The sequence below is a fragment of the Pleurodeles waltl genome, chromosome 8, assembly GCF_031143425.1.
Source record: "Pleurodeles waltl isolate 20211129_DDA chromosome 8, aPleWal1.hap1.20221129, whole genome shotgun sequence".
Lineage (NCBI taxonomy): Eukaryota > Metazoa > Chordata > Amphibia > Caudata > Salamandridae > Pleurodeles > Pleurodeles waltl.
Window position 1 is genome coordinate 1,210,955,068 of NC_090447.1, and position 23,685 is coordinate 1,210,978,752.

At 42.9% G+C, this 23,685-nt stretch overlaps 1 protein-coding gene across 5 annotated transcripts in view; it reads left to right on the forward strand.

Annotated features, from left to right (window-relative positions):
• Nucleotides 1–23,685, forward strand: part of TRPC4 (transient receptor potential cation channel subfamily C member 4) — a 1,361,777-nt gene that overhangs the window by 1,258,810 nt on the left and 79,282 nt on the right. For all 5 annotated transcript variants that reach the window (XM_069205494.1, XM_069205493.1, XM_069205497.1 and 2 more), the window contains one exon: nucleotides 17,777–17,972. In XM_069205494.1, the coding sequence (XP_069061595.1) occupies nucleotides 17,777–17,972 (196 nt within the window). The remainder of the gene's footprint in view (nucleotides 1–17,776; nucleotides 17,973–23,685) is intronic.

Genomic DNA, 23,685 nt, shown 5'->3' on the forward strand with positions numbered 1-23,685 from the left:
GTGTCCATGTTGCATTTCCTGTCGCAGGCACTAGACCTACCCACCCAAGTGAGGTACCATTTGTATCGGGAGACTTGGGGCAAAATAGAATAGAAGAAAAAGTGTTATTGCCCTTTGTCCTTGTCAACATTTTACCTTCCAAATGTAAGACAGTGTGTAAAATAAAAAGTCTATTTGAGAAATACCCTATAATTCACATGCTTATAGGGGTACCCCGGAATTCAGAGATGTGCAAATAACCACTGCTTCTCAACACCTTATCTTGTGCCCATTTTGGAAATACAAATATTTTCTTGATACCTATTCTTCACTCTTTATATTTCAGCAAATGATTTGCTGTATACCCGATATAGAATGAAAACCCATTGCAATTTGCAGCTCATTTATTGGCTCTGGGTACCTAGGGTTATTGATGAACCTATAAGCCCAATAAATCCCTGCAACCAAAAGAGTCCAACAGACATAACAGTATATTGTTTTCAAAAATCAGACATTGAAGGAAAAAGTTACAGAGTAAAACGTAGAGAAAAATAGCTGTTTTTTTTCACCTCAATTTCAATATTTTCTCATTTTAGCTGCTATTTTCTGTAGGGAAATCTTGTAGGATCTACACAAATGACCTCTTGGTGAATTTAGAATAGAGCCTATGTTTCATAAATGTTTAGCTTTCCGGGATCCAGCATTGGTTTCATACCCATTTCTGTCATTACCTGGAAGGAGGCTAAAAGCACAAAAAATAGTAAAAATGGGGTATGTCCAAATAAAATGCCAAAATTGTGTTGAGAAATGTAGTTTTCTGATTCAAGTCTGCCTGTTCCTGAAATCTCAGAAGATGTTGATTTTAGCAGCGCAAATCCTTTGTTGATGCCAATTTCAGGGAAACACCCCACAAGCCTTCTTCTGCAGCCCTTTTTCCCCATTTTTTTGAAACAAAATGAAATGTTTGTTGTATTTTGGCTAATTTTGTGGTCTCCTCCAGGGTAACCCACCAACTCTGGGTACCTCTAGAATCCCTAGGGTGTTGGAAAAAAAGGACCCAAATTTCATGTGGATAGCTTATTTGAACAAACAGTTATGAGGGACTTAACACAAACTGCACCAAATAGCCAAAAAAAGGCCTGGCACCTGAAGGGAAAAGGCCTGGCAGCAAAGGGGTTAATGTTTGCTATGCCTAAACAGCTTGTTTGTTGCATTGTGTCATTCAGAAATTTCATTTGAACAGGAATCATACATGCGCTAAATAAAGCTTCTGTTCCTCTTATTTGCCTATTTTTTTGTTTCCCATACACTTTTTAAGTCAATCGACTTCAACCAGTTATCATAGCCTTCTATAGACCATCAGGAAACAAAAGAGTCAGAATAAATCCAATTTCGTATTTGTCAAAACATGTTGAATTTCCATTTCTGGCAATTTAAAATAGTATGACTCAGAATGTTTATCATTATGGCCAGAAAAATAAATTTTTCTGTATATGTTTTAGAACTGCCTACTGGTGGAGTCGGGCAGTGTTCCTATTGTGTATATTTAAAAGTAGTTTTTGGGGTACTTGCTCTGTGAATGGAGTAATGTCCATAATAATTATAACTGAACATATCACCATAATTTCCTTTAAACTGGTACGCATCTTCATTTTCAAAATCTGTATAATACTTTAGATCAGACATCATAGCATCAATAGTTTTCACATCTCAATCATCAGAAACCACTCCGGGTGTAATTACATCAGTCATCGAACGTTTGAAGACATATGGTATTTGAATTACCTTAGTAGGCCCATAAACATCAAGTAATACCTTGTTCCAAACAATCCCATCAGGAATTGGTATGGCTGTGATGTTCACTAGGGACAAGTCTCTGCAAATTTTGTATGATGAAACATTTGGTTTTAAGACCTCATCCACCAGTTCAACTGTAGAGTGTTCAGGAAGAAAAATACCATGCCTAAGGAGAAAGAAAACAATGACAACCCCAATCCATAGGAGGAAGGGAAGTGCAGTCAATAAGAGCCATAGATAAACCCATGGACGAATGAAATAGTTAATTTTAAGCCAATCAACTTACTGCTCTTGACAGTTCTTTTGCAGTAGAGGCAGATGAGCCATTGAAAGTGCTGTTAACGTCGACAAAATAGCCAGAATTTGTTCGTGCAAAAACTGGGACCACATTTTGAAGAGGAGAACTTGCTGAAGACTCCCTTGGTAATTCATAGTAAATTACGACATCCGTTTATGTAGAATTTGTAAGAAATTGCTCATTATTTTCATTACTGATTGTAGAAGTAGTTGTAAGTGGAACCAATGAAAGATCATTTTCCACCCTCCCAAAGCTCGGAGAGGTATCAACATTGCTGTTGAAGACTTGTAACTGAACTTTTAGATCTGTAGTGGGAGGGATTCAGGCACTACTCAGGAGTCCTCTAGGTCTGCTGTGGAGGATCGGCCACATGGTGTAGCTTGACATTGTCAATTGAGACAAAGCGATTTTCTTTAAAGCCAGCCAGCAGTGGTAGAATCACAATTCTGGTACTGTGTATTCCCAGGACTGGAACTGGTGCACAACAAGAACGACCAAACTCTTCTTTCACAGCAATCTCTATCGTACTAGATCCCTAAGTGTAGGAATCTACCTGGTAGATGTTACAGGTACATCCCTTATTCCAAAGGAGGCAGCATTAGCAGATGCATTGTCATCACGGAACTGTTGTAAGTCCTGCAAGACAGTGACATGTTAATTTATGTCAAAAGGTGTATCTGCCGCCTCCACGCCAGGACCACCAAGATCTGGAACATACATTTGAGTTCTAAAGAAACATTCGTATGATGTACGCCCCCCCCCCAGGAACCTTCTAGGTAGATTGGTGCGTGCTCTCTGGACTCCATATAGGTGTCTAAGTCAACTAGGACCCATGCCTAATACTCTAGCTGTTAAGGATTGCCTTAAAGTTTGGTTTCGTCACTCCACAACACTATTTCCCTCGGGATGAAATGGAGACGAATAATGCAGTTGGACCCCTAAGGAAGCCATGGTGTCCCTCTAAGCCCTTGAGGCAAAAGCAGGGCCCCAAACAGAGTGGAAAGCCGCAACAGCATATGTGCTGATAAAGACTTGCAAATCTTTAATAACAGTTTGAGCGTCAGCCGAGCGTTGTGGACAAACCCACAGAAATCTGGAGCATGAGTCAACAGTGACTAGGATGTATTTGTATGCACTATCTGTTGTCAGGGGACCACAATGGTCCAGGTACACACATTGTAAAGGTTTGTTGGAAATTAAGGCCCCTATTTATACTTTTTTAGCATCGCATTTGCGTAGTTTTTGGACGCAAAATCAGCACAAACGTACAAAATACAGCTGTATTTTGTACGTTTGCGCTGATTTTGTGTAAAAAAAACGACGCAAATGCGGTGCTAGAAAAGTATAAATATGGGCCTAAGAGGGGTGTCTGCGGTGGACGCTTCACGGTGGACCATTTTATTTACTGGCAGATGTCACAACAATGGACATTCTGCTTAGTCTGTTTGTAAAGACCTGGCCACCAATAGCGTGATTGTAATATTGAAATTGTAGCCGCCACACCAGCATGAGCAGAAGCAACTGCCTCATGCGCTGATTTTATTAATTCAGGTCTTAGGTCTTCATTGGGAATCACTCAAACTTCCATACCTGGTATTGTTACTTGTGCACCAAACAGGCCTGTCAGCCGGTAGAAATATTTATATGTAGCAGGATATGCTTTAGATAGGGGTGTGCTGTCAGCCAAAGCTTTCACAGCTGCCAGTGTTTTATCATCTACTTTTAGCTTAGAACGAGTTACTGCAGCAACATAAGTCAGGGCTACTGCTGATTTGGCTGCTTCATCAGCCAGAGTGTTGCCTTCAACATGTATTCCAACACACTGATGTCCTAGTGTCTGCACAATATGGACATTAGGTAGCGTTTCTTTCAGCTCTGCTCCTTTGCCCACAGTAGTCTGTGTTTAACGGTGTTACCTTTAGAATCTGTAGACCCATTTTGGTGCCAGTAATGCAGATATTCATTGAAGGACTGGACACAATAGTACAAATCACAGACATCAACATCATCTGTTTAGGGTCCGTATGTTCCAGTGCAATCACCAAAGCCTTAAGCTCCCCAAGTTGTGCAGTGCAATCTCCTAGAGTCTGCATATAAGTATTTTGTGGACAGAACTTGCCATCCTTCATGCAACCACTCGCGACTGCGCAAGCAGCGATGTATTGATGTTTGGTTCCTATTGCTGGTTGCTGAATCAACAGTGTACAAAATTCTCTGATATTGTTCAATAGGCAATGTATTTGCTGGAACTGGATACTCAAGTTCCTATTGTAAGAGTTATTGGGTCTATAATTTGAAGTCAAAAGCATAACCAACATCAGTGGCTGTCAGAGACGTTGCCCATTGGATCCAACTTGGATGAAGTGCTTTAGCGTTAGGAATGCTCCCTTTAGTAACAACTTAAAGGACTGGAATCGGGGATACAACAATAATGCGCTTCCCCTGGGCAAGAGGTCTCTCTTTAAGGACCGCCATCTGAATAGCAGTCAGGATTTTCTTAGAGGGAGCAAAGCGTTGTTCAGATGTGGAGTATAAGTGTGATGTATATGCAGTTTGCAATTAGGACAGTCTCCCCCTCATTGAATGTCACATAGGTGAAACTAATGGCACCAGCAATTAATCTGATGGCCAAATGTTTTTTTATTGTCCCTTGTATGCAAGTGTTTTGCTTCAAGCATGTCTTTTTGCAAAGGTTTTAGAATGCGTGTATGTTCAACTGTCCAACGTTTTCTAGTAAAATCAGGACGTATTAAGTCATACAATGGTTTAATGCGTTCTGCATAATCTAGAATATATTTTCAATCAAAGCGTGAAAAGCCCAATTCTGATTGGATCTTTTCTATTGTATTTGGAGGTTGTAGTTGTGTGCATTTTTCTAACAATTGGGGCGCTGTGCTCCTGCCTTCATCCGACAATTTGTATCCCAGAAACAGGACTCTAAGGAAGGCTATTTTCATTTTTTTAAGATGAATTATTAGCCAATTTTGGCAAATCCTACAACTATGTGGGCTACCAATCTTTTTATTTTTATTTTTAAACTCTTTTTATTTAAATACACATATGCTCAGAGAACACCATCATCCTTATATGGTTTACATTTTCCTTTGAGAGGAGAAAAGGTACAGTATTGCCATTCATCATATCCATAACTTAGTTCACTTACTACTCAGCCTGTAGTCTCTCAGTAAACGTGAAACAGTAGCCCCCATGTTCACTGCCCCCTACCCATAAGGTATTTTGCCATACACCATGTCACATATATTTTCATATGCCTCCATAATTACGCCATGAGGACCAGATTTGGTCGTATTTCTTGCTACAACCCTGACTCTTGTAGATCTCCTGTTCTACTTGCTGGCACCAATCCATGTTATATTTCCAGTCTCTAATGGAAGGAGGCTCACTCGCACTCCATGCCTTGGCAATCTCTCTTAAGGCCGCTTCCACTGCTAGTCTCAACCATGTTGTTTGATGTCTGGGCCATCTTTCCTCCCTCGTGATATTTAGAATGTGCCAGCTGGTCTCCATCGGTACCATCAGGCATGTCACTCATGTCAGCACCCCTGTTATCTGGGACTAAAAACATTGAATGATTGGACAACTCCATAGAATATGGAAAAAGGTCCCTTATAGGCCATACTCCCTACCACATAAATCAGAATCACTACAGCCCATGCAATGTAGTAAGGCTCTGGAGTGATATGACCTATGCAAAAGCCTTAACTGTATCAGGCAAAATCGTGCCTGGATTCCCACTTCCCTGGGGCTCTGTAGGGCTTCCTGCCAGTCCTCCTCATCAAGACGACCTATGTCTCCTTCCCAGGCCTCTCGAAGTGTGCATAGAGTGTCTGAGGTGTTAATCAGTATCTTTTTATAGATCAGTGATACTGCCTTGTCTGGAAGCAGCTCACCTTCCTTTATATGATGGCAAAGTCCATGTCTCATCTGGAGGTATTTATATCTCTCTGTGTCTGGCATGGAGAAGTCATTACTTAGCTTGTCAAAGGTAATACATTTGTCATTTCTCCACACAACCCCCAACCGTTCTATACCTATAAGATTCCATTCTTGAAGCCATCCAAACTTCCCACATCACACAATTGGTCACTAGTCCACAGTGGGGTTGCGTTTGTCAGTGTGTTCCCCCATCCCATGATCTTTGTTGCCTCTCTCCATGCTCGCTCTGTGGCTCTGGTATGTGGGGGAAGCCCTGCCTCCCTCTTCTTAATATACAACACTGATGGGTATTCACTCTCCCCCATTGCCGCTTTGTCTACCCTGTATGCTGGTTCATCACACCTAGCATATACCCACTGGGCTGACCAGTGATAGGCCCCGATATCCGGGATCATCAATTCTCCTTCATAAACCCCTTTCTAAACCTTATGTAATGCAATACGAGAGCTGCCCCTGTCCCATAGAAGAGTACACATCTCCCTGTTGATTTTGCTAAAGAATTCTCTGGGCACTGCATAAGGAGTGTTTTGAGGCACATATAATAGTCGGGGGAGGGTCAACATTTTAAGCAGGGCTGCATGGCCCAATAGGGATATCGGGAGTGCTCACCAAAGCCCCACATCGTCACGCAGACGATCTAATTGTGGGCATAGGTTTCTCCTGTAGAAAGCCTCAGGACTTCTTGTGATATATATTCCGAGGTATGTAAATCATTCGTCCATCAGGGTAATCGCACATCCGGGTGGCAAAATGCTCTCTCCTCCATTTAGCGGGAAGGCCCAGGACTTCTCCAAATTTATTTGATATCCTGAGTATTGTCCAAAGGTATGTATGATGTGCAGTAGCCTGTCCACTGAACGGTGTGGTTTTGTGACGTATAGTAGGACATCATACGCTTATAGGGAGATCCGGGTTTCCCAGTTACCCCCTTCCCTGATGCCCCACACTAACGGGTCCTGCTGTATCCATTCAGCCAATGGCTCCAGGACCAGGGCAAACAGGATCGGGGACAGCGGACATCCTTGCTGCATGCCCCTACGAAGCCTGAAGGAACACGAGGGTGCTCCATTAACCTTAACCCTGGCCGTAGGATCCTGATATAGTAGTTTGACCCATGAGCGGAACTCAGCGCCAAAACCCAGGCCAGTAAGTACTGAAAAAATGAAAGGCAATTCTATGCTATCAAAGGCCATTTTTGCGTCTAGTGATAGCACCATGGCAGCCTCTGCCTCCGCTGCCTGTGTCTCATGTACAGTCCCATATAGTCGTCTAAGATTAAGTCTGGTGCTCCTATGTGGCATAAAGCCCAACTGGTCCGAGTGCACCAGCCTTGTTATAATTAACTGAAGTCTCTTACTCAAGATTTTCACCAGAACTTTCGATTCCAGGTTAACTAATGATATAGGTCGATAGGAGCTACATGTCGTTTGCAGTTTGCCTTTTTTATGTATCACTACAATCGTGGCATCCTGCAGATCTGGTGGGAGGTATCCTACTGTTTTGGCTTCTTGAAACATAGCCAACATGTGCAGGGCCAGTATCTCTGTGATACATTTAAATAGTTCAGCTGGTAGGCAGTTTGGACCCACCGCCTTGCCTGACTGCAGCCCCGCTATTGCCTCCCGTACTTTCTCAACTGTCAGGTCCTGGTCCAGTGTCGCTCTGTCTTCCTCCACCAAAGCCTGAAGCTGGAGGTCACACAGGAGCTACCCACTGTCCCTCTCCATATGAACCATCCTAGAGGCATAGAGCCGCTCATAGTACGCGGCAAATGCCTCTGCTATTTCTGGGCCTGAGGTGTATCTCTCCTCCCCCTACCACTGTATCTCCGCAACCCAGTTGCGGCCCCTATCCCTCTTTTCCAGTTAGACTGTCAATTTACCAGCTTTGTCCACTACATCATATAGTCGTCTCTGCAGAGCCCGTGTATGTTTCCTAGCTGTATTTTCAGCCAAGTCTTTAAGCTCTTTTTGTTTGAGTCAGAGCCTATGACAGTCCTCTTTGGTTGGTTCTGTCCTCTCTGTCATCTGAATTTCCAGATCTTCGATCCCTCCCTCTAATGTGTCATACTTAAGTCGAATTTCCTTATATATACCACCGATCACCGTCTGTGTGTGTCTCCTCAAGCCGACCTTAAATGCTTCCCAGAGTGTGGCCGCTGAGTCTACTGATCCTACATTTTCTTTGAAGTAGTTTTCTGCCCCCTCTCTGATTTTCCCCTGCAATGTGCCATTGTTGAGGAGCCACGTAGCAATTCTGGGAGGTAGAGTTGTGGTTCTCAAGGAGCTTCTGAGCACAACTACTACTGGGGAGTGATCTGATACCCCTCGAGCTAAGTGTCGTGCCTCGATGAATCTACCAGCCTCCACCCCATGTGTGAATAAGTAACCTAAACAGGATAGGCTACCGTGAGATGCAGAGAGGTGTGTAAATTGTTGGGCTTGGGGGTTATGGTCCCTCCACAGGTCTATCAATCCCATGGAGTCCAAAAAGGATCTCCGCTGACTCATGACAGCCCCAGGCCTAGCCCTGGTCAGTCTATCCCATTCTGGGTTTATGGTGTCATTCATGTCCTCCCCTAATAGTAAGATGCCTATTGGCAGTTCTAGCAGCACTGACCCAAGCTCCTGAAGCGTTTCGCCCCTCAACGTGGGTGGCACATACACAGAGCAGATGTTTAATATCTGGCCATTCCAGGTACCCGCCTGTGCCACATATCGACCCAGAGGATCGGTCCAGACCTGACCCAGAATGAATGGTATAGAAGATGTTAATAGAATCCCCACTCCCCGGGAGTTAGTGGTAAATCCAGCATGTGCCAGTAGCGTATATCCCATTTCATTTAGTGCCCTGTAGTTATTCCCTTTTCGGTGGGTTTCCAGAAATAGGACTATATCAGGGGTATGGCGTTTACTAAATTGCAGTACCAGCAAATGTTTAATCTTGTTGCCCAAGCCATTGACATTCCAGGACATTACTGTTAGTTGCCCTTTGTTAGTCGTCTGCATTTCCCTGTTGTCTCTTTACCGAGTCCCCCACTGACATGATAATTGGGTATCATTATCTCTTCCCTCCCATCCCGACTCTTTCCCCTCCCTCTAGCAAATTTAGTCTGAGCAAAAAACATTGTATAGTAACAAAAAAGAAACATTCCCCATAATACTCTCCCCTCCCTGCTACCCTGATTAGTATGTTCAGAACTACCCACCCCAACAACTTGCAGAGCGCCTGTCGCCCGTTATTTAACATCAAACTATATTTAAGGTTGGTTAGCTTCGCCAATTGTAACTATGGAATAGCTACTGATGTATAAACCCCTTAGTTTTGGCTGTTAGTTGGCTCCCCTTTATGGATCATTACATGTGTACTGAACTTGTATGTTGAGAACTCAAGGGATTACAATTTCTTTGCCTTAGGGGCATTCCCGCTATGTGCAGTATACCCATTTTCACCCCCCCACACCTGTTCCATCCAGTCTTACTTGTGTTATGTGATCCCTCATGTTGGCTCTCAGTCCCTTGCTGCATCTGTATCTTCTACATGGTGCGGTGGGGAATCATCTGCTCTTCTAGTGTCTCGTTCAATTCTCCCCACCTCTCTCTGTTGGGTCTGTCCTACTTTCTGCCAGCCCTCGATCCTGTCGCACAACTCCTCAGGTCTGGTGAAGAACCAGGATTTGCCATCTGCGATGAGCTTATGCTTTGCTGGAAACAGCATCATGTATTTGATTTCTTTTTTGTGCACAACTTTCTTAACTACCTTAAAGCTACGTCACAGATTTTGACTTGGTGCGTGAAGTCTGAGAAGATTCTCATTTGTGCGTTTTAGTGGAGTAGGTCCCCGTGAGTCTTTGCTGCTTGTAGGATGGCGTCCCTGTCTCTATAATTGAGGATCCATGCTATAATTGTTCTTGGTGGAGCCTCTGGTTTTGGTGGTGGAATCGGCGGCCGGTGAGCCCTTTCCACCAAGGCATTTTGGGCAGAGTTTATTAAGAATAAGATCCTCGAGCAAAAGATCGCCACTGCTGGGGCCCTCGGTCCCTTCCGGCACCCCGATTACTCTGATGTTGTTCCTTCTTGCTCTTCCCTCTTGGTCTTTGAGTCTGGCCTCCATGATGTGCTGTTGCTTGGTGGGTAATTGGACTTGTTCCTCTAAACGTTTAGAAGTGGACTGCAAGGCCTGGGTATTCGTTTCACTTTTTTGACTTTGTCCGTCCTCTTTTGAAATTCTGCTCTCAGAAGGGAGATATCGATTGTCACTACGTTGAGTTTTGGTTCCAGTGTCTGTTTCAGATTGGAGATGGCTGCTATATTAGTGTTTAGTGAGGGCTCAGGTGTATTAGTGGTGTCTGAGGCCTGGTTTCCGGATGCAGCCTGCATCTTCGGAACTGCATATTTGTCCATTTTGTTAAGTTGCGCCTGGGGCTGGTTCTTCGGTTTGACCATAGCTCCTGTTGTGGTACTGCCTCTTACCACGGGTTGAAGGCCCCCCTTCACCCACTGAGGATTGGTTTTGGGCAAAAAAAGGGGGGTCACACCCCATTAGCTCCAGGCTGCTCCCTCGTACAATCAGCTCCAAGGTTTCACTGTTCCCCTTGCCACCGGGACGGGTTTCGTTTATAGCCCTTGTTCGGGGCCTCTGTTTCTCTTCTCTCAGATAGTCCTGTTCTCCCCAGGTAGGATGGGGGTACCCCCTAACCTTGCAGAAGTGGCTCCCTTCGGCTTCTTCCTTGTCGTCTCTTTGGTATGTCCGTCGCCTGGGCGGGGAACCTCTCCCCCTCTCACAGCCTCTTCACGGCCGTAGTGAACTGCTATTGCCTCCAGTCTGCTTTCTTCAGCCCCCCGCGGGAGCAGAGGTCCCAGCTGCTATGCACTCAGTGAACTCTGCCCTCCCGCTGCCTCCATCGTCTCTGATGCTGCCATGGTGCTCATCATCAAGACTGTATATGTCTTTCCCGTCAGTTCCTTTCTTGCAGTTTCTTCCACCCAAACAGGGAGCCTCTCTCCTTTCCCTGGCCTTCGGCCTTCTCCTTATTTTGTGGCCCGGGCTGTATCGGACTATTCCTCCCTCTGGTCCGTTTTTCCCATCACACCACAGAAGTGGATGCCGTGGCCGCACCACATACGGTGACCTCCGCCCTCAGTCAGATTTTTCCTCTCCGCAGCCTTCCTCGTACCTGTCACTGCCGCAAAGCACATCACTAGGCCTCTTCAGAGGTCTCAGCCCAATCCGTTCGAAACTCAGGGCTGGCCAGACTAATTGACTCTCGGGACGGCCCGGGCGGGTCCCTGACGCCTCCTTTATTGCAGGCTTCCTTATTTCCCCTTGGGGTCCTCAGATTATGGACAGATGTAGGGGTTTTGGATGTTAGGCTCGCTGCACTCCGCTAGTATGTGCAGTCATTTTAGTTACACGCTACGCCATGCCTCCCGCGGGCTACCATTGTTAAATGTTGCATGAGGTAGTCATCTGTGAGATTAATGTCATCCACATATGACAATACCTCAGGGTCAATGTTGTGTAAAATAGATGTTACACGAGCTGAGAACAGTCCTGGGCTGTTTTTGTACCCTTGTGGGAGTCAGCATAATTTTTCTAAGAAACAAGGGTGCTAAAACTTGTTAGGTCCACACTTTCAGGTGCTATGTTTTGTCAGAAAAACCCTTTGGATATATCCAGAGTCGTCATATTTATTACGCACTATATTGTTCATAAGTGCAGTGCTGTGTGCATTTTATATTGCAAATGTTTTTGTGTGACTGTTTAACTGTCTGTATTCTAAGACTATTCTATATGAACTGTCGGGTTTAGCAACTGGAAATAATGGATTATTCATGGATGAGTCCGAGGGTTCAGTGACACCCTGGTACTCCAATTGTTTGGGGATTTCCCTCACAGGTGCTTTTGTATCATATTTTATTGGGTATTGAGGTTGCGGTTGGGGTTAGGATTTTATTGGTATTAAGTGGTAGGGGGGATCTTTTTTCCACCCTACATGATTGTGATATAATTCAAGTGCCTGCACCACTACCCAATCAATGGCGTGCATTTCGACAACCTTTCTGGGAACAAGGGGCGAGAATTATTTTTCTGTTACATTCTCTCCATAAGGAAGATTGCAGATGAATTCTGACAGCCAATCTTTTTCAGCCAGAAAAATATCATAAATAGAAATGATGCGGTCCCAAAAGATGGCATCTATCCTACGTTCAATGTCTCCTTCTAACAGAATAGTTACTCTGTACGCCCTGTCAAGTGTGGAGACACTCATGCCCGCAGTCTCAACTTGGAAGAAGTCATAGGTTACTTTCACCTCCAGATGCTTTTTAAGATCCTGGCGAACTATTGTAACCTCTGCTGTACTGTCGAGCAGTGCCAGTACCCACTTCCTGTTCTCCTGTTAATTCCTCTTCTTGAGTGGCATGTCGGATTGTGACTGCTGCCACTTTTTCACTTTTTTCTTCATAAATTGGAGTTTTTGTTGGGGAAGTTTCTCTTCTTTTTTAACTGAAACTTCAGATGAGCGTTGTGAGTCCTTTCTCAGTTTCATGTACTCAGTTTGCTGCTCTGACCGCCCACCTCTCTCACTGCGTTTTTCCAGTGAGTCCTGAAAGGAACGAGATTGGCATGTTTCAGTATATTGATATCTGTCAGGCGTTTTCATATGATCACCATTTCTAAAGTTATACATATTCGGTGGGGTGTCGGCATGCGGAGATTCTCCACTTTCGTTTTTAAATGTTTGTTGTTTTTGATCCCAGCATTTTTTGGAACCTTCAGGAGCTTGCTTTGTAGTATCTTAATTAGATCTGCCTTGAAATTGTGGTTTAATGGGTCTGGCCCCCAGAATATCTTGACCAATATTAGAGTAGGTCTCTGCGATAATCTTTGGTTGCTCACGTTCTTGATCCTGCATGGGAATGTCCCAGAGCTGCATGCACACTGCTAATGCAACTGCTTCCCCTTTAAGATTACTTAATATATTTGAGGATACTGTGGTAAAATTGCCCATTAATTGCATCCCCTAATCCAGGGCTGGGGCAGCCCTATATTCACCTTGAATTTGTTTTAATACCTCTGGAAGATTGGCAAGTATTGGTGTACCGTGTGCGGTAGTATAGTGCATGGCAAATACCGTGCCCCATGTAGTTTCAGAAGTGTTTCTTGATTCAGAAAGGTGGTCCACAGCACCAGCCAAGGGTTTGGAGGCTCTGATTTACCTCTTTGGGTCTGAAACTACAACTTCCACAATGCACCACTTCAACTTATGGAGTTGCTCCAGGTGTCTCCAAACTTCTGGATCTTCTTCCAGAGGTCATTTTCGTGTCCTTGAAGTGTCTACAACTTGATGCAACATTCCAGAAGCTCTAACTTGCTCCTTGGGAGTTGGGGCCACAATTCCCACCTAGTCAGAATCCTCAAATGGCCACTGGATCCGGTCAGCTGGGCTCTGCTTGCAGGACTTGATGCAGGGGACTCTGGGCAGCTCCTTTGCACCTGTAGCAAACAGGGAGTCCCTTCATGAAGCAGTAGGAGACAGGCAAAGTCCATTTAGTGGTGAAGCCCAAGTGTGCAGCTGGTGCAGTCCTTCAGAGTGCAGTGTCCAGGTGCAGGTCAGGTGTCCAGAAGGGCAGTCCTTCTTCTTCTGACGTTCTTCCTCGTTGGGATCTGGTAGGGAACTGAGGTGTAGGTGCAACTCTGCCAGTTTTATCCTTGCTTCTGGGGGGAAAACAGGGGGGTCCTGGTTCTCTAATCAGATGCAGGGTCTTTCCCCCTGTGATGACAACTTCCTGGGAAGTGTGGCAAAAATCAATCCCAGGGAGCAACATTTCTAAAAAATCCATCATGGTTGAAAATGATTTTTCGAGGTTACATCTGGCTGAGGCCACTCACTGGTGTGGCTAAAAATCCTATACACACCCCTTTCCTGCCCTCTCCTAATCTAATCAAGGGGCAGCTAATTGTCTGGGTTTGCAGGTTGTGAGGGAGGTGCTGGGTTGCTCCAAATGTCCTTCCCTGCCTTTGAAGATCAGATTGGCAGCCCTCTCCCCTTCCTGCTTCCCCATCTGCTGAGAGAACATCTCCTCCCCCAGGCACATCTCTTTGTGTTGAGCCAGGGCACTTCACACTTTATTAAGGCATCCTGGCCAATCAGAACAAAGCAGTAAAACACTGCAGGGCTGAAGTTGACAACTTTTCAGGTAAAGTTTAAAACTCCTTACCTGAACAAGTTATATTAAATCCAACAATTGTTAGTTGCAGGATTTATTATAACAATTAATATAATACCAAACGTGATGTATCTGTCACTTAAGGGACTTTATAAATTAAAATAAAGTCTCCCCATTGTAGCCTATGGAGGCCATTCACTACAATGAAGGAAAAACTAATCTGGCTGTTATACCTCATCGGGGCTTATAAAACTATTTTTATAAGGTCCCTGCTTATAGTTACATGACGCCCAACCCTAGGGGCACATAGGGCGCCTTGGGGTGACTTATATGAAAAGATAAGGTGGTTTAATACTTTGGAAGTACTTTTAATTCCAAAGTTGACTTTGCATGTAACTTTAATTTAAAAGCAGCCAACAAGGCAGGTCTGCCTTTAAAATGACACTGGGCACCTCAGCAGTGCACCTATGGGTGCACAACCTATGCTGGAGTCCCTAAACCTACATGCCCTACCATATACTAGGGACTTATAGGTAGGTTAATATTGCCAATTATAATTAGCCTAATTTGAATATCCACTTTACACGGAGCACTGGCCCTGGGACTGGTAAGCAGTACCCAGGGCACAGCCAAGAGTCAGTGACCACCAGTATTTGTCCAAAAGGTTTGGGGGTGACCAGGGCAAAAAGGAGGACTTTCCTACACATTTTATTAGTAAGAGTTGGAGACAAAGAGGGGACTGGCTGCACAATACGACTAAAGGGAAGAGGAAATGGGAGGAGAATGGAGGGGTTAAGAGAGGGTCAGGGAAGAGTTCGGTGGGAGAAATGTACACACTTGCACAAGCATAATCCCATTGCTGTGCACTTCTAAAGTTACCACAGCCTTGAAGGGACTAAAAAGGTAGCAAATTACTGCAGCTCAGAGTTAATTAAGTCAGTCACCACACAGTCATCCACAGAAACTGCACCATCTCCTTATAGCTAGAGGCGGAGTTAGGGATTTAAAATAAAACCCTGTAGGAAATAATAAATGTAATTATTTAAAATAGCTAAATATATATATATATATATACTTACAATTAATGAGTTTTTCAATTAAAATTATTTTGATCAAATTTAAATCCAAAAATAAATGCCCAACTAAATTAACAAAAGATTATGTATTACTACATATCAAAAGTGGTGTATAGGGTTAATGAAAGGTAATATATGTATATTTTAGGAATGTTTACTATTACATTCATTTTAAAATCAAAACATTTTTATTAAAATATTTTGTAATAAAATAAAACATGTGTACTATACTATAATATTGTAATTTAAATTAACATTATTTACGCCCCTGTCTCTATCATTTTGATGGGAGGGTGTTGCATTACCAGGGGTTGGTCATGTGTGGCGCTAGATTTACTACTGTTTTTGTTTTTAGTACCAACTTACACTGGTAAATTAGACTCCATTCCATTTTAAGAGATGGAGAATTTGAACTCTACACTTTTGAGTAACTTTACACTCAGATTTTGTGAGTAGCCAAAAATTGTAAAGTGACTTAAAAGGGTAAGAGTGAAGTTACATGTGTAAATTACTCACAATTAAGTAACCTTTGTGAATAGCCCCATTAATGTCCATGTTGTGCACTACATAACTGACACAATCCAATGGGAGATATGACACTGTTGTTCATTATGATTAACATTGCTATAGGACATTATTATTTGTATTGTAATCATTTTTGTATGTTCATACTGTACCTCTAAGTTTACATATTTGTTGCATGTTTGAGATGCCAATGACCCAAGCTGAAAAATAATTATCCTTTCAAACAGAAGCACCTTGAAAATATATTTTTCTGGTAATTGTTCCCTCGTACGTGCTGGCTTAGCCTCATTCAGCATACTTTTTCATATAGCACTTCATAGCACTACCATTTCCTCAGTGCACTTCCCTGTGCAGTCAGGTGAGAGGAATCCCAGACTGTTGTATATAGATGGCAGGGAGTGCATTTACCATTTGTCCTATAGGGAAGTATAAAGCATGTTGCTGCAGACTTGGAGCTGCAGCTCACCATCTCAGCAATGCAAATGAACGTAAGAGAGGGTTCCACCTACTGTTCTATACCATCTATTGTTGGTCTAATGCTTGGGTGTTCCGTGGCAGTTTATGGAATAAGCCTGTATTGAAGGAGACGATTGCTTGTTGCAGGTGTCATATGTTTGGGAACAGCTGTGTTCTTTTGGTGCTTCAGAACTCCAGGTTGTTACAATGGTGTTTTAATCTTGCTTGGTGAGTATTCCAGAGCTTGACTTCCTGTACTGCAAAAGATGTCCTGACGATGGAAGACTTTGCAAACCTAGGGATGGTCAGAACCTGGCCCGTAAGGATTTGAGAATTCTTCCTGGTTTATAACTGCAGAGCTTTTGTTGTTCAAATATCGGTTCAGTGTCATGAATGGCCGAGTGGTGATGGTAAATGTCTTGAAGTAGTTATGTCTTGCCAAATATGGTGGGAGAAGAGCTTGAAGGGAGGTGTAATATTACTGTGTAATATTACCAATGATGCTGAGGTGTTCAGGTTGACCAGCAGCTATGTTCTGAAAGTACTGAAGCTTGTAGAGAACAAATACACGAGGACTTCTTTTATGTTCAGTTACACAAGCCTGAGATGCAGTGAACCAAACTGATGGTGGCTTGTCTGTGGTCTAGTTTACACATTTCAGGGTTTTGATTTTTGAAGCGTTACATTTTAGGTGGTTGCACAACACCCACTATTCTATTGGCATTAAGCTCGAGAAAGGGGCACATAAGTGTATCTTTCAGGAATTTCTCTTCCCAAGGTAAATCTTTAAGTTTTCAGTGTAGCCATAGTATGTAAACTTGAAGCATATGCTGACTTCTACAAGGGACTGACGTTAGCATTGAAAATAAGTGTTGTGATAATGAAGATTTAAGGAACATTTTAGTTGGTGGACATTCAGGGTGAGGTGAATGGAGGAAACTTTATTATGTCAGATCTGTAGGTGACAGAGCTATATCTCCTACGAGAAAAATATTCCACACATTTTTTGCTTCATTTGTCAGATGAAGTGCACATTTTTTTCTTCATTTGTCAGGTGAATTGCCAATTAGAAAATGTGCCACTTATGATTTTGCTTTAAGCTTTAACATAAGGGGACTCAACACAGTGAGAAAAGAAGCTTTGTGATAAACTACAACTCCTACACCCACAAGGCATATTGGTTGAGTGAAGGAGTCCCAGAGGCAACAGTAAAAATGTTGTTATAAAGTTTCTTGGCAAAAGGGTTGATGAAAATATCAGAAAAATAATTAAATATGTGAGACTGGAACTATTGTAGCCAGATTGTAGAAACACTGCATACTAGGTGCTCATAGGCAAAAGGGTAGATGAAGAAATCAGAAAGTGAATTGAATATGTGAGTCTGAATCTATTTTTGCCAGCTGGCACAAAATCTGCATGCTAGGTCATCATAGTGACCCTTATGTTCCATCAAATTCTATCATCAACTTGAGTCCTCATTTAATGATATGTAATAATATTCCTCTATTCTTTTTCAGGTTATTTGAAACACTGCAGTCATTATTCTGGTCCATATTTGGACTCATCAACTTGTATGTAACAAATGTAAAGGCCCGACATGAGTTCACAGAATTTGTTGGGGCCACAATGTTTGGGACGTACAATGTCATCTCTCTGGTTGTTCTTCTCAACATGCTAATAGCCATGATGAATAACTCATACCAGTTGATAGCTGTAAGTTTCCTCATTCTTACATTGTTTTCTGTTATCTCAAAAATGTGCCGGAGTAAGAACCTACTTCTAGTTTCTTTTTGCAGTCATCAGTATACATTTTTGGGAAGTGTTTTTGACTAAAATGATTTTAAAAATGTACTTCAGTTATTCTCATGAGAATTGCAATAATATCAGATGTAATGTTGCTACAGAATTTGAAGACCGGAGGTGAAAAACGTATTGACTACAATGAAAGCATTGCATGTATTTATTAAGCACTCTCCCCATAACTTTACATGGCGAGGTATTAAACAATAAAGTGCAGTTATATTGAAAAAAAACCAGAACTACCCAAAATTCAAAAAATGTTTTTCGAGTTCATGCTGTCTGTGGTAGAGTGTTGATCTGTGTGATCAGGCAACCTAAAGTGCTTTAGCAATAACAATACTCCTCAAATTCAGATTGCTGAATATTTATGAATATTCAAAAATTCTAATTATGTGTAGGTCTGTGTGATCAGGCAACCTCAAGTGCTTTAGCGAAAACAATACCCTTCAAATTCAGATTGCTGAATATTTATGAATATTCCAAAATTCTAACTAATCATGTGAGTTTTCATGTGCTTTTCATTTTGAAATCAGAAATAATGTACAAGAATTGCAAACCTGTGCCAGCATTTACTGATTAAGACCCTAAAAATGGACTCAAGCTCTTGAAAATGTGTGACATTGGCCAAACCTTGCCTACAAATGTCCCTTCATTTGAATCTCATTTAGACAATTCTACACTCAAGCCGGTGTGTGGCCCTGTGCCTAAGTCCTACTAGAATAATAGGTGCATTGAAGACTTCTTTGAGTAACATAAAAACATTGCCTGACCTGCCATGGCAGCAAGTGGTCATAGTAACACAGCGCCAAGAAGACCAGTCAACCCAGGTATATTGCTTGCCGTAAGGTTTCACTTAGAATACCATTAAAGTTGTATACCAAGTTATTTGGCACCCAATACTAAGTAAGTAACATACTTACTCACTCAGTACAAATATGTCTCATTTTTGGTACATCAGACCTAGTCCAAAGATAAATGTCCCATTGGAATCAGTTGTAAAAAGCGTCTCACAACTAATGCAATTGTCCTACAGTCTACCTAAAACATACAAGTTACCTATAGTGATGTGAATTGGCTACCAGCCTTTTCAAGATTAGGTAGTCTTAATCTTTCTTCATCTAGCAGGCAGACCATTTTCTCCAGCAGGGCTGATCCAACTCTCCCTGCAGAATCAGATGCTTGAAGGTCATGATTTGGAAGACGAAGTGTGCTTCCAGTATTCCTGTGGGATGCAGGGTGTGATTTGTCTGCTACAATAGGTGGAATGTCTTTTTTCTTCTTCTTTAAGGCTGGTTTTGAAATTTGAAGTGTCATGAAACAGGCACAGGGTTTTCCCCAGAGAATATGAATTTCGTTGAAAATTATATTAATGTATAGTTTAAACGGCAACTTTAGCAACACAAAAGGATGATGGACGGAGTGCTGAACAATGCAAACACTCACCCTCAGTCACAGGTCTGGGTTTAATCCCTCGTTCTTTTGCTCACCATGCCACCCCAGTTTGGACCCAGCCATATGCATATCAGTCTTGACCCTGTTCCTCATGGGAACCGTCCAGCCCGAACTGCCAAGCCAGGACCTCACTGGACCGGAAACAAGCATCCTGGGACCGGTTTCAGGGTTTCACCCTTCATCAGCCAGGCTAGCTTGAATCCAGTGGCACAGTGAGCAAGGGACCCACGTCTGGGCATACCCTTCCCATTTAGGGCAACTTTAGCAACACAAAAGAATGATGGACGGAGTGCTGAACAATGCAAACGCTCACCCCCAGTCACAGATCTGGGTTTAATCCATCGTTCTTTTGCTCACTCTGCCACCCCAGTTTGGACCCAGCCATATGCAAATCAGTCTTGACCCTGTTCATCATGGGAACAGTCCAGCCCGAACTGCCAAGCCAGGTCCTCAGTGGACTGGAAAAAAGCATCCTGGGACCGATTTCAGGGTTTCACCCTTCATCAGCCAGGCTAGCTTGAATCCAGTGGCACAGTGAGCAAGGGACCGATGTCTGGGCATACCCTTCCCACTTAGGGCAACTTTAGCAACACAAAAGGATGATGGACGGAGTGCTGTACAATGCAAACACTCACCCCCAGTCACAGATCTGGGCTTAATCCATTGTTCTTTTGCTCACCATGCCACCCCAGTTTGGACCCAGCCATATGCAAATCAGTCTTGACCCTGTTCCTCATGGGAACAGTCCAGCCCGAACTGCCAAGCCAGGTCCTCACTGGACCGGAAACACGCATCCTAGGACCGGTTTCAGGGTTTCACCCTTCATCAGCCAGGCTAGCTTGAATCCAGTGGCACAGTGAGCAAGAGACCCAGTTTAAAAGGCAGTCTGTAGCGGCAGAGTGCCCATTGGCATCAGTACTCATAAGGAGCATTTTGCAGGCTACAATCCAGCAAGAAAGAACATTCACTGTGTGGCTAAAGAGTTATATTTTGCCTTCTCCATCAAAATAATTCTATAGTTCAGTTTGGTACTTCATTAGTAAGATTTCTCACAAGCAGCAGAGACAGAGAGTCTGGCATTGGCTACTCCATGAAAATAAGAAGGCAGCAGCACTGTCTAATGATACTAATCCTAGGTAGCCTTTACCCTCACCACTTGTGCATTGTGTGTGTCCCATTTGAAGCTATGGGCTGTCAGTTTCATTAAGCATGGATATCAAGAGGTGTTAGTATAACCATTATTTCCAGCCAAATTAATGAATTGTTTACTCTACACACTCAGGCACACAGTTTTTCATATCTCGTACAGAAGGCTATATAAAGAATACAGGATCACATTTTGTCTTTTCTGGATATATTAGATACACCTTCTCATTTTGGTTCTGTTCACTGTAGGAAAGTGCTCTTTTTATAGGGACAACCGGACACTTAGTGCCCCAGTGTTGTTGCTTATGACTCTGAAAGTGCACTGGAGCCTGCTAACCAGGCCCCAGTGCCAGGGCTCTCTCCCTAAAATTGATGTGTGTAAATTGGTAGCCACAATTGGCAAGGACTTTAACCTTCTTATAAGTCCCTAGTATATGATTCCAGTGGTACCAAGGGCATGGGTGTTAAAAGGGATCAACAGGGCCTGAAGCACTGATTGTGCCACACTGAATGATCCAGGTAAACAGGTGACAGCAGACCTGCTATTACAGACTGAAGGAAACATGTACATTGCTCAAACTCAACCTCCCCACACTATGTGTGACAAGGTCAAGGCATTGCTTTTAATATATGCCACGCACCCCTAAGGTAGGCCTCCTGAGCCCATGAGGCAGGGTACATCATATTAAAAGTGTGAATATATAGGCGTTGGGCATATATGTCGCAATAGAAGCCTTTTCCATTAAAGACTACTATATGTGGTCAACTGGCTTAGGATAACATGACCATTATGGTCCTGCTGAAGAATGTCATGTTTGGTATCAAATTATTAAACCTGAAATTTGACTGCATAAAGTAAAGGATGCAACACTCTGCACCTGTGGCAGCCACCTTGCACCTGCAGGACTATGACTTGTCCCAGACCAGAGATCAGTTCTAAAAAAGACAGGAACCACTCTGCAACTGAAAGGCATCACCAAAACTCCCTTGGGCTAGAGGTACTAGTCCTCTGCAGCCTGCAGGTAGAAACCTCACTACTGGAACCAAGAAGTTGCTGGCCTCCGGGCCCGCTGAGGGATTGCCCAAAAGTAAATGGTCTAGGGCCTTCTGGGAAACATGATCCTGCTCTCCAGCAAGTTTCAGACGACTCATTGCTTAATCATGGACTCCAGGACTTCAAAGAAGCCAAGTGATATGTTTACAACTGCCAAGACTTGTTTGTGACCAGTCTGGCTACTGACCCCTTTGACCGATGCTGCATTTGAGAGAATACCACTGCAACCTGAGCCATCCACCTCAGTCACTGTTGAGTTTTTGCATCAGTTTCCCCACCAGCACCATCTCAGTGGTAAAACCAGCACCAGAAGCTCCCTTTCAGCACCAAGCATAGTCAAGCACACCTCTGCACCTGAGACACCATAGAAAGGTAGAGTTGTTCTGCCTTTTGAATCCTGGTCCAGAGGCCCACATTAACTTAACCTCCAGTGGGCTCTCCCAAACTCAACCTGCATGTGATCAAGTGTCACTAGTGTGATTTTGTAGCACCCATGTCTCCCGTGTTCAGCACCTAGGGAGGCTAGGACACCTCTGCACCTGGTACCCACAAGCCAGATTCAATTGTTCTGACTGTAGAAGCTTGGTCTTAGGACCAGCATCACCTTACCTTCCAGTGGATTCGACTGAACTCACTCTACAAGTGACTGTCACTATTGGTTTTCTCTATTGACGGCAATGGTAAAGTTTGACAACTTTGTAAAGTACTGATTTATTTTTCTCTCTAAAATCCATAACGCCGGTTATAAGTACCTGATTGATTTCGTTTTGGTGTCTACATTAAGATAAAAATGTGCTCTATTTTTATAAATTGGTGTTGTATTTCTTTTGAGTCGTGTCACTTATCATCCATGTTTGTACTCTAAAATGCTTAATACATGTTCCTCTAGTAAAGCCTGACTACTCTTTGTCACACCACCAGAACTGAGCTAGGGATTTATTACTGGGAATCCAAAGAACCCATTTTGGGGCATTGTGAGAGTATTGCATAGTGAGACTTTCCCAGGTTCACTGCATAATACTCCACTTTTCTACAATCACATTTATCAGTCTCTTGAAAAACCATAAATGTTGATGCTTTTGACATAGGATTCTAAAGCATGCCTTTGAGTGTGTTAATAACGTTTGATGGTGGGGAAATAGCTGGCTTTAGAAGCAGATGAAACATGCAGAATGGCTTGCTTATTTATTAGTTCCTTACAACATGATATATTTTCACAATGTATTACTCTTCAGTGTCTGCATCAGGTCTTGCGAGACAGTTAAGATAGTCCCTCCCTTATGGCGCACTGTTAGAAACAACTACACTCTTATGGTGTAGTTTCGGAGAAGGAAAGAGGACTCAACAGAAATATTTTACACCTGAATTAGCTTTTCTTATCTGACGTGCTAATGCAGAATATTCAAAATGTTGCCTAAAGTACTAGGTAATCCAAAATGCCGCTCCACCTGTTACAGAATCTATATACAAACAGTACATTGAGAGTACACTGACGATTTTATTCCAATTTATTCCAATTATCCATTTACATTGAATGTTGTACCCTCAAGTTCTCGACACATCTCTTTTGAATTCAAGATTTTCGAAGATCTCTCACCCTTACTTCATGGAATTTCCCTACCAATACTGATTGAATTTGTGTCAGTCAGTACGTTGAGTTCTGTAATAAGTACCTTAATTTTACTAGAGAATATTGAAGAATTTAGGATTAAACCCACTTTTTCATACAGTCCTAGATACCCATAGTCACATGACTACTCAATACAATAGTGTTTCTACAACAGAACGGAAAAAAATCAGTGCAAATGTGCCTGTGTAGTAGAGTGTGGGTGGATACATAATGAAAAAAGTAAATGTGGTGTGATAAGTATGATATGATTACATTTAGATGGTTTGCAGTGCAATTTGATATTTACTCTACTGGGTGTACGATTGAATGGTTTCTCCTTTGCACAAAGCACATGTAATTCATTT